The sequence below is a fragment of the Carya illinoinensis genome, chromosome 7 (genome assembly GCF_018687715.1).
Source record: "Carya illinoinensis cultivar Pawnee chromosome 7, C.illinoinensisPawnee_v1, whole genome shotgun sequence".
Classification (NCBI taxonomy): domain Eukaryota; kingdom Viridiplantae; phylum Streptophyta; class Magnoliopsida; order Fagales; family Juglandaceae; genus Carya; species Carya illinoinensis.
The window spans coordinates 4970802-4981274 of NC_056758.1; the positions used below are offsets into that span (position 1 = coordinate 4970802).

Here is a 10473-nt window from a genome sequence, read left to right on the forward strand (position 1 = left end):
ATAAATAAACAGAATATTTTAAGAGTGAAATAATAGATATCATCACTCTTTTCTCTGTATAATTAATAGGATTTGATATCTTCTTATCCCAATCAATTATATCTGCATAAACATATATATATATATATATGTATGTATGTATGTATGTTGAGTCAGAGTACTACTCCTCCTCTGATCATTGTATATTAATTCTAGCATTTTCCACATAATCCTGCATATAAAAATATTTAATCAAAATGAAAGAAATATGTAAAAACAAAAAAATGTTGGAACTGAACTAAAGATTTCTATTTCGATAATTAACCAATGATCATAACAGTCTCTCCACGTTTACATCGCATTCATAATTTCGCACGAAAAAGGATGCACGTATTCGAACAAGTTGCAAGTCTTGGACCTGGGAACGGGAGAATTCCCAGGCTGCCCGCCACGATATATAGTTTCTCTGCTCAGGCAAGAAGAATTAGACAGATTCTCTGCTCAGGCAAGAAGAATTAGACAGAAAGCAGAGTGACAAGACGGAACATAAGACTTATAATTCAAATCGTGAACTTGCGATGAATTATTTGCGTAAAAAATAATTTTGGAAGGAAATGATATTTTCATAGCGTTTTTCTTATCGTGTTAGTTTAAATGCTTCAAATTATTATATGGGTTAAGAATCTGATCTGTTGTAAGTTTGTAACTTATGTACGCGAATTTATATCCGGTTCTGAGCAACACTACTTCCCACAAATGGTGGATTTCCGGGAAAACTCAGGAGATTTAAGAACAGAAAACAGAGTAAAAACCCAGGAGGTTCAAAAAGTCTCTGATTATTTTTTAGGACGGTGGAGCGAGCGGCGAATGCGCGTGTAATGTTTCGACGACATAATTGTTGGTACAAGCTGCTAGCTAGAGAGGCGTGTCGCTCTACTTGTTTGTCATATTTACGTGGCATTCCATCTACTATCTGACATCATATAGGGAAATGCTGCTTGGCGCCTGAGCGGTGTAACGGTCAGGTAAAAAATATATATTTATTTTATTTAATAATTAAAAAATAATTTTAAGTATATTGATGTATTTTTTTATTTAATAATTAAAGAAGTGATTAAAAAAATATAAAAAAAAAAAGAAAAAAAAAAAAAACGAATGGGGCTGCATGGTAGCCGGACCCCTATATATATATAGACATATACCCATCTCCACTACACCTAGATTTCAATCCAAAGTTCAAACCCTTCCTCTCTCTTTCTCCCCGACAATTTTGTTCTTTTGAAAAGAGCTAGTTCTCTTAGCTTGATCTTCTTCTTTCTTCTTCATTGCTAGCTTGATCATACAGACACCCAAAAGAAAAAATGAAGCTATTGTCTAGAAAGGCCATGTGCAACACTCATGGACAAGATTCATCGTACTTCCTAGGGTGGCAAGAATACGAGAACAACCCCTTTGATGAGGTTCAGAATCGAAATGGGATAATTCAGATGGGTCTCGCAGAGAATCAGGTTTGAAAATTAAACCTGACTCGGACATTATATGTCATCTCTATCATTTTTGTTTTCCTCCTTTATTTTGATGTCCCTACCAAATTAAAGTAAGTGTACGTGTTGGCTTACGTCGTTTTTAATACAACTTTCACAGCTGTCCTTTGATCTTCTTGAATCGTGGCTTGCTAACAACCCAGACGTCGCTGGATTCAAGAGAGATGGAAACTCCATATTCAGAGAGCTTGCTCTCTTCCAAGATTATCATGGCCTCCCCTCTTTTAAGAAGGTGTATATATATATATCTGTCTCTCTCTCTTTATATATATATAGAGAAAAATATTGTTACTTATTCTCAAAGCTAGCTATATGTCTTGCTAATTCTGCTTTATGATATCTTTCTTTTAGGCATTGGTAGAATTCATGGCAGAAATCAGAGGGAACAGAGTGACCTTTGACCCCAGCCGCATAGTTCTCACCGCCGGCGCAACTTCAGCTAACGAGACACTCATGTTTTGCTTGGCTGAAGCCGGCGAAGCCTTTCTCCTTCCAACTCCTTATTATCCTGGGTACGTATATATCTTCCTGTTTACTTTCCCTTTCTTCCAAGATATTTACTTCCACCACTAATATATTCCCAAACACTGACCCATTCTTCATATATGTGTGTGTATATATATATATAATAAAATACATTTCCCTGATTTTGCTTGCACTCCGTGGCTTGCAGATTTGATAGAGACCTCAAGTGGCGAACTGGAGCTGAGATTGTACCGATACACTGCACTAGCTCCAATGGCTTCCAGATTACTGCATCAGCTCTCGAAGAAGCCTACCAAGAAGCAGAAAAACGTAATCTAAGAGTCAAAGGTGTTTTGGTCACGAATCCATCAAATCCATTGGGAACAACCATGACTCGAAATGAACTGAATCTCCTCATCAAATTCATTACCGCCAAAAACATCCATCTTATTAGCGACGAAATTTATTCCGGGACTGTTTTTAAGCACTCGCCACGCTTTGTGAGCGTCATGGAAGTTCTAAAGGACAGAGACTATGACAAAACCGAAGTCTGGAATCGAGTTCACATTGTTTACAGTCTTTCGAAGGACCTGGGCCTGCCTGGTTTTCGCGTTGGAGCAATCTACTCCAACGACGACATGGTCGTTGCCGCGGCAACCAAAATGTCCAGCTTTGGCCTGGTTTCTTCCCAAACACAATACCTTCTTTCCGCATTGCTTTCGGACAAGAAATTCACGAAAAACTACATCTCCGAGAACCAAAAAAGGCTTGGAAAACGACAGAGAATGCTCGTCATGGGTCTTCAAAAAGCCGGTATTAGCTGGCTTGAGAGCAATAATGCAGGTCTATTTTGCTGGGTAGACATGAGGCATCTGTTGCACTCCAACACATTCGAAGAAGAAATGGAGCTTTGGAAGAAAATTGTTTACGATGTCGGGTTAAACATCTCTCCGGGATCGTCCTGCCACTGCTCCGAACCTGGTTGGTTCCGTGTCTGCTTCGCCAACATGTCTGAAGCAACTTTGAACCTCGCCATGCAACGATTGACTGACTTTGTAGCAGAATACTCCACCGCCAACGGCCACAAAAGATTGCACCATTCTTCCAAGAACTCTAAAAAAACGTCACTGACGTTACCAGATAAATGGCTTATACGACGTTTAAATTGGATACGAAAAATACAAAAATGGCTTTCGCGTCATTTAAATTGGATAGAAAAAATACAAAATGGTTGTTAAAGTTGTTTTTACAACTATTTTGTGTTTTTCACATCTAATTTATGTAAAGTAGAAAGTCATTTTTTTTTTGTAGTAGATCATCTACTGAGTTTTCCGGCTATCGTCTGGTGACCGTGACAGCGAGTCCGGTCGATGAAGGTGTGAAGATCAAGATTAACTTACTGTCGATTGGAAAAGATTAATTTCCAGGTGACTCCCCCTTTTTTTTTTTCGAGTTCCATTATTATTTTCCCTTTTTCTTTTTTTCTTGTAAAGATTGTAGAAGGTGCACCCTGTCCTTGTGCAGTAGTAGTGTCTCTATAGTTTCGACGTTTTATTGTACAAGTGATGATCTCTGTACGTGTCATTAATTAATTAATTATCTTCATGAAATCTTCTTCAAAACATGATTAGTACCGACGCGTGACGTGATTATTATCTACTAATTATCTTGATAAATAATTAGTGGATATTTATGCATGGTTTAATTTTATAATTAACAAGTCTTGTCTTCTTTTAATTATGACGTGTGTGGACACAAGTATTTTTTGCCTTTGCAATATTGAAAGTAATACAGAAATAATATATAGGTAATTGCGCCGGCCGGCGAGATTAGCGGCCAAAGACGCGCAGTGTACTTGTGCTTGATCTTGCAGACGTTGGGCGGTTCATCCATTGTTTCGTAATCTCAACCGACCTTATCATTAACACTGTTTTTATGGTGGCTATAATATTATTATTTTCTTTTAGCCTTGTGAGTAGCAAAGGGACTACTGAATAAGAAATAATACGGCCATGAAAGTGAGATAAAAAAAGAAAAGAAAGAAGATCGAAGAAGATCAAGAATATGCTGCATGTGGCGTTTTTGTGGGTCAGAGGCCAAAGAATTAGCAAATTAAAGACGCCACTTGTGTGTGAATGTGTTGGTATTAGGGTTTCAAACTACGTACGAACATTCCCTTTTTAGGTTGAGATATGACCATATATAATATATATATATATTTATGGGGACTCCCGCACTTATCCCATCTCTCTCTTCCACTGAAAGATCAAAGCCAAGAGATCAGAAAAGTTGACATTTTCTGTTTTCTTTAGGGATATTCAAAGTAGCCACCAACTTAATTATACGCAAGCTAGCTGAGAAAGAGTTACTTGCAAGAAATCTCAAGTTCAAAGGACTTTGATTGCAGGTAAAAGTTTTTTATTCCACAGGTCACGCGGTTTTACTGCAGACCAGGCTGATCATCTATATATCTGAGATTAATCCTCCCATAATTTCTGGCCGTAGCATGCATAATTAATATGTGATCAGTACCGGATGTTGATGTTCTTGAACTACTAATACAAAATTAATATGAATATTTCACATATATATTAATTAATTAACGCACCGTATATATATATATATATATAAGGGGGTTGATATTAATTAGTTATAGATTATAACCATATATGCATATTAAAAGTTGATCCTAATTATGATCATTGGGTTCGGAAATCTTTATATTGCTTGATTAGTTATATATATGTATATTAATTTATATATATATAGATCAAGATCATATTTATATGGGTTAAATTAATTAACTAGTTAATAATAATACTATGCTCATGATCATCATTTGCTCATATATATATATATATATATAATATACCTAACATTATTAATCCATGTCGTGTAAATATTCCCTGAAAACAATGGAAAATAATTTTATTAAAAAAATTAAATATAATATATATATATATATATATATATATATATTGGATCTTTAGGTTTATAATTTACATCTTTTTAATATATGGTCACTAAGATTCGATAAGAAAATGATTGATCCAGCTTACAATTACAAAAAAATAAAAGGATATTGATTACCTATATATATATATTAATATTTATAAATCGCGGCCGGGCTTAGCATCACATGACTAGTGACATATATTCCAATTTCTACGTATAAAAATTTACACATTATCTGATCACGTGCCTAATAAAAAATAAAGAAAAAAGATATAAATATTTAACAGAAGGCTAAATAATATTAAAATTTGAGGAAAAAAAAAAAGCTGACATATTATATATAACGCCATGATAACATACAACAAAAAACTTAAAAATAACAACTAAAAACCAAATATATAAAAAGGAAAGAAATTAAGAGGATAAAAATACATATATAATTAGAAGATGATCAAAAAAATAAAAATCTAAAACAAAAAATAACTTATATATATAATTGGATTTTGAAAAATCATTTGATCAGATTTTGAAATGAACTGCAGAGAAATTAGAGAAACCAGATATTATTTACAATCTATATATTTTTTTAACAGATTAAAAAGTTGGTATATGCATGGTACTCTTGCCATCATTATTGGTTATTTACTTAATTAATTAATTAATTAATTAATTATTATTATTATTATTATTATTATTATTATTATTATTATTATTATTATTATTATTATTATTATTATTATTATTATTATTATTATTATTATTATTATATGCTGTGCTTGTTTTGACCTAGTCGATTTTGATCACCTTTTTTTTTATTTGAACTAAAAGCGGAATTAAGATATGTTCATCAAATCTTGGTCAAGACTCCGAGTACCAGCTCCAATTCCTTTCTCTTTTTAAAATACCTGGACCCCTATGATCGACATATTATATGATTTTTTAACCAAAAACAAAAAAACAAAAAATTGTCAAAAATTCTAACTTTTATTTTTTATTTTTATTTTTTTAAGAAGAACCGGTAGCCACCCACATAGCAGCCCCGTCCCAAGTTTATTAATAATAAAAAATTCTAACTTAACTACCCACTCCAATATATATTGTCGATTAATTTGTCCAATTAATTAGAAACTTCAACGGTTCTTGTAGGGACCTTATAAAAAAAAAAATCATTAATAATTTTGAAAAATTCTATTTGCATTTATTAATCTAATTTATTAAATAAATAGATATTTTAGATTTAAGTTTGTTTATAATGAGGATTTTCTCTAATGTCGCATGATATGCGGCTTGTAACTATAATTCTTGCATGTGAGGATCATGAGTTTAATTCGTAGCTCATGATGGATCCCTAAATATTAGTGGTGGGGAAGGAGATTAACCTAATTAATTAAAAGTCGAAGTGAAATATATAAATTATAGAAGTGGGGATTTTGGTCGATGATCTTCACGTTCTTGTTGACTACATGCATGTGACCTAGAAATTACAGGACCCTGTTGCTACGCAACCCTCCATGTTCACTATCGAGCTATCTGCATATAAAATATATATCGATCTCTAGTTGCTAGTTATAAATGCATATCTAGGGTTGTAATTAAACGTCGGAATCGGAGCAGGTACTTAGTCTTACATGATGATAATCTTTCATGCTAATTCAAGTCGATCAGCTTCAACCCCTTTCGAGGCTTGGTTTGGGCGGCGGATGCAGGATTATATGATCATCCTTTACGATCGAGGATCGTAAATTAGTAATTGTTTAGTTAACCAATCACTTGTGGAAAAAGAAAGGTTTCTTTCTAGCTATTATATATTAATGTAGTAGTGGTAGGACTAGTTGTGCGGGATTTATAATACTAATATATGTAAACGAGCCGACGTCTTTTTCCTTTCGATCTATATAAAAAAATCGTGTATGGTTCCACAGAAAACGATCGATGGAAAAGGAAATTTCCCTTCGATCGATAACCTTACTAATTAATCACCTAGACTTGGACTGCTTAATTTAATTGCATGCAGTACCTTTTAGACTAAGAAATAAAATATAAAATATTATATATATGTATATATGCTAGAATTAGTTAAACCATGGTAGTAGTGTGTAGCTAGGTCAGCAAATTACAAAACTAAATGGCTTTTCATGCAGACAATGAATAAAAAACAAGACATGAAAACTTTTGATTAAAAAAGCTGTTTGTCGACCAATACTTAAAAACATAAACATCACAATGCGACCATAATCACCCTACCATTAATGTCTTGTTCACAAAGCTAGCTGCATGCTTACAAGGACATCGACAAGAAATTAAGGCAATGACATGAGTACTTACTGTATTATCCACTATATATTATTTGTAAATTAAGCACTTATAAAAGCCCTGATGATCAACTTCACTGCCTTGATCATCTATTAATTACTAATTAACTTGAAGTAATTTTATTGGTTTGTTTTTTTTATTCCCTTCAAAGCAGGACATAATGACAATTTTGATTACGTGGTATGGGTGACATGTGGGTTTCACATGAGCTAGCACATGCTAGCTAGATGGGAACATAGAATACCTGCAAAAAAAAAAATTGAATGCGCGTAAATGGGTAGGGTATTGAATTTTTGTTTTGGGGGCATCATTGAATTAGGGGCAACCTGGTATGTGATCCCTTTGGTGATGCTTTCTCTTACGGGGACAAAGAGGGCCATGTGAACATGGCTCATTGCCTCCTGACAGTAATGCCATCCTTACCCACTTATTTTTCCCCTACTTAAAATTGTTAGTATTCTGAATATTGGGTCCCATGCATGGTGGGGCGGGTTCCACTTATAGATTGGTGTGTTCTGTTGGAATTTTTATGTGAATGATTGAGCAATAAAAGTTATGTCTTCATCTAAGTGCCGTGCTGAGTCGGCAGGAAAATTAATATATATACATATACATTTATATATATATATATATATATAGTAGCTTGCTTCTATATATATATATCGATCCTTTTTCGGTTTGAAAAAAATTAATGTTTCTTGTAATGATCTTAGTTTGCTGCATTAATGGTAGAATCATGAGATTAATGTTGGCAAAGGCTACGCGCTGCATGCAGATCGAAGCAACGTAAAAACAAAATTTCTCTCTCCATTATTGTATATATACGTACAATAAAACTTATAATGTACGTATATGATCAAAATGGAAGCACCGCACGACCGACCAATATTAATCATTCAAAATATTTATAAGCATGAAATATGAACCGCAAAAAACCGAACTAGACAAAGCAAAATAAAATGTTTTACTCTATATGTGGAAAGGACCCGTTGAGATAGGAAAAAACCTATGAGCCCTAGCAGCTAGCTACTTAAAAATATCTACTGCTATCGGTACTTGTAAAGAAGAGTAGTAGCTAGCTAGGTTCAATATATATATATATATATATATATATATAATTACAAGTAAAACTAGATAATCAGATCACATTATAAGCGGGAGGGCCATTTATTCTTGGATTATCAAGTACGTACAATTAATTATAAACACGCCAATAATTAATTATGTTGTTTATAATTAATTAGGTTAATTATGAACACACCAATAACTAATTAACTCGATCTTTTACTACTAGCTAATTATACGGACGTCTTCCAATATTCAAGATGCATGGCCAATATTTTGTTGGAGGCCTTTTTCTTCATTTCTTTTATTTTTTTCAACTTTGTGATCTCGATGATCTATATATATAGATTCATGAGCTTGTGAATTTGATCAATTAATCTAATCTTTTTCTTTTGGGTTGCGAGTAATTTGTGTTCTAAAGATCTAATAATTAGAGCTTGTCTCCTCTTTTTCTCGAGAGTACTCATTATCATGTTTGATCCGAGTCTAGCTAGGAGAAACTTAATAGAAAGGCTAGCTTTAGGTCTTAAGAGTACTCTTGGCTTCTTTTTCCTTGGAGTTTATTAGTTAAGAGCTTAATTGTAATTATTTCAGTCTCCAATCCATTAAAATGAATATATAGGCTAATCATGTGTCTTCTCAAAGACAAATGAATATGCCATTAATGAATGAAGGAATGATACCATTAGAACATGACATTATATAGAAACGACAAAGAAGGCCAGGGAAAAAACAAAATACCGACGAAATGGCCATGGCTAATGAGTATTGAAGCTGGTGGCGTAAAACAAAAGATAAAGTTTGAAACACAATCAATGCAACTAAACAAAAGATGCATAACGTACGTGAATTTAGTTTGTTAAAACCAAAGACAGAAAGAGAATTATAGATCCTCTTGCCTAATAGTACTCTAAGGCTGCATTTGCATATTGAGCTGAGTTGAGATAAGTTAAATTCTTTATGAATAATAGTGAGTTGGGATGGTGAAATAATTTTTATGGAACACATCTAAAATAATTTTAGATATATTTAGATGTTAAGATGAGTTTAGATTTTTTATGAGAAATTGAAAAAGGTTGTGGGTCCCATGTATAAGAAGGTTTTGAATTGAAATGAGTTTAGTGATTTAAGAATTGTGTATTTGGATGTTAGACTCAGTTTAAAATTAGATTGAACTGAGTTGATCTCATTGCAATCCAACAACCAAACGGAGCCTAAAGCTTACTTAAGTAGAAGGAGAACGATATGTATTTCTCTTTCTACTTAAGTACTGATAGTGGAAATCTATGCTTAAGTAAGAATCATTGACTCAAAGCTTAATTGATAAGATTATTTTGCTTAGGTAAGCTTCTCTCTCTCTCTCTCTCTCTCTCTCTCTCTCTCTCTCTCTCTCTCTCTCTCCCTTTGATTTTTTCAATACTTTTTTCTCTAAGCAAGCTTTTTCTTTGTAAGGAGGACAGAGCACCAATCTATTACTAGCCCTCACTTATGGCCGATGAATATCGTGATAACACAAAGCCCTGACTAACAGTCATCATGCATCATTTACAATGTAAATATATATGGAAATCCCAATTCATCAAATCGCAACATCCCCTTAACTTTGCAAGGAAGGTCATGAATCTCCAATATATCAGTTGATTGCCCCGGAGCTCCAATTTTTGCTAATCCATCTTTTACCTGATTGACTTCACGGTATGCATGATGAACCTCAATAACCATGTGGTTAGCAGGCTTTTGCTTGGTCTCATGCATCTCTCACTGCCTAGATAACCTTAGAATTGTTTTGTCACCATGAACAAATCAACTTGGAGTCAGATTCCACTTCCACCTCATAAAGATTTAGCTATCTGCAAAGTTTCAGGCCATCTACTAGACCAACTTGGAGTTGGACCGAGTCCCATAATGCCTATAGAAAGCAGCTACAAACTTTCAATTCTCATCTTTGATAATCCCTCCTCCCTTACTCAAGCTCGGATTCCCACAATTGCTCCCATTTATATTCAGTTTAACATATCCTCTGGTGGCTCTTAGCTACTTCAGAATAAGATATTTCACCTATGTTCTAAGTGTCAAAGTTATGTGTGCTACATGGATCTGGCATAGATTACTTCCCAGTAAGATTTCTACTTTCATGTGGAAAGGAATGTAT

The 10473-nt window shown here is 33.8% G+C and overlaps 1 protein-coding gene across 1 annotated transcript; it reads left to right on the forward strand.

The window, feature by feature from the left end:
- Positions 1 to 1188: 1188 nt before the first annotated feature.
- On the forward strand, positions 1189 to 3612 carry LOC122315266 (1-aminocyclopropane-1-carboxylate synthase 3-like). Its single transcript, XM_043131088.1, has 4 exons — positions 1189 to 1487; positions 1624 to 1755; positions 1875 to 2035; positions 2197 to 3612. Exons 1-4 carry the CDS (start codon positions 1341 to 1343, stop codon positions 3224 to 3226), a joined length of 1470 nt encoding a protein of 489 aa, XP_042987022.1. The 5' UTR covers positions 1189 to 1340; the 3' UTR covers positions 3227 to 3612.
- Positions 3613 to 10473: the final 6861 nt, after the last annotated feature.

What these genes read in the sequence shown, in the direction of transcription:
- LOC122315266 (XM_043131088.1), top strand. Translation starts at nt 1,341, where the DNA reads ATGAAGCTATTGTCTAGAAAGGCCATGTGCAACACTCATGGACAAGAT. An exon ending in TGGGTCTCGCAGAGAATCAG is followed by an intron (nt 1,488 to 1,623) that starts GTTTGAAAATTA and finishes CAACTTTCACAG; the next exon opens with CTGTCCTTTGATCTTCTTGA. An exon ending in GCCTCCCCTCTTTTAAGAAG is followed by an intron (nt 1,756 to 1,874) that starts GTGTATATATAT and finishes TCTTTCTTTTAG; the next exon opens with GCATTGGTAGAATTCATGGC.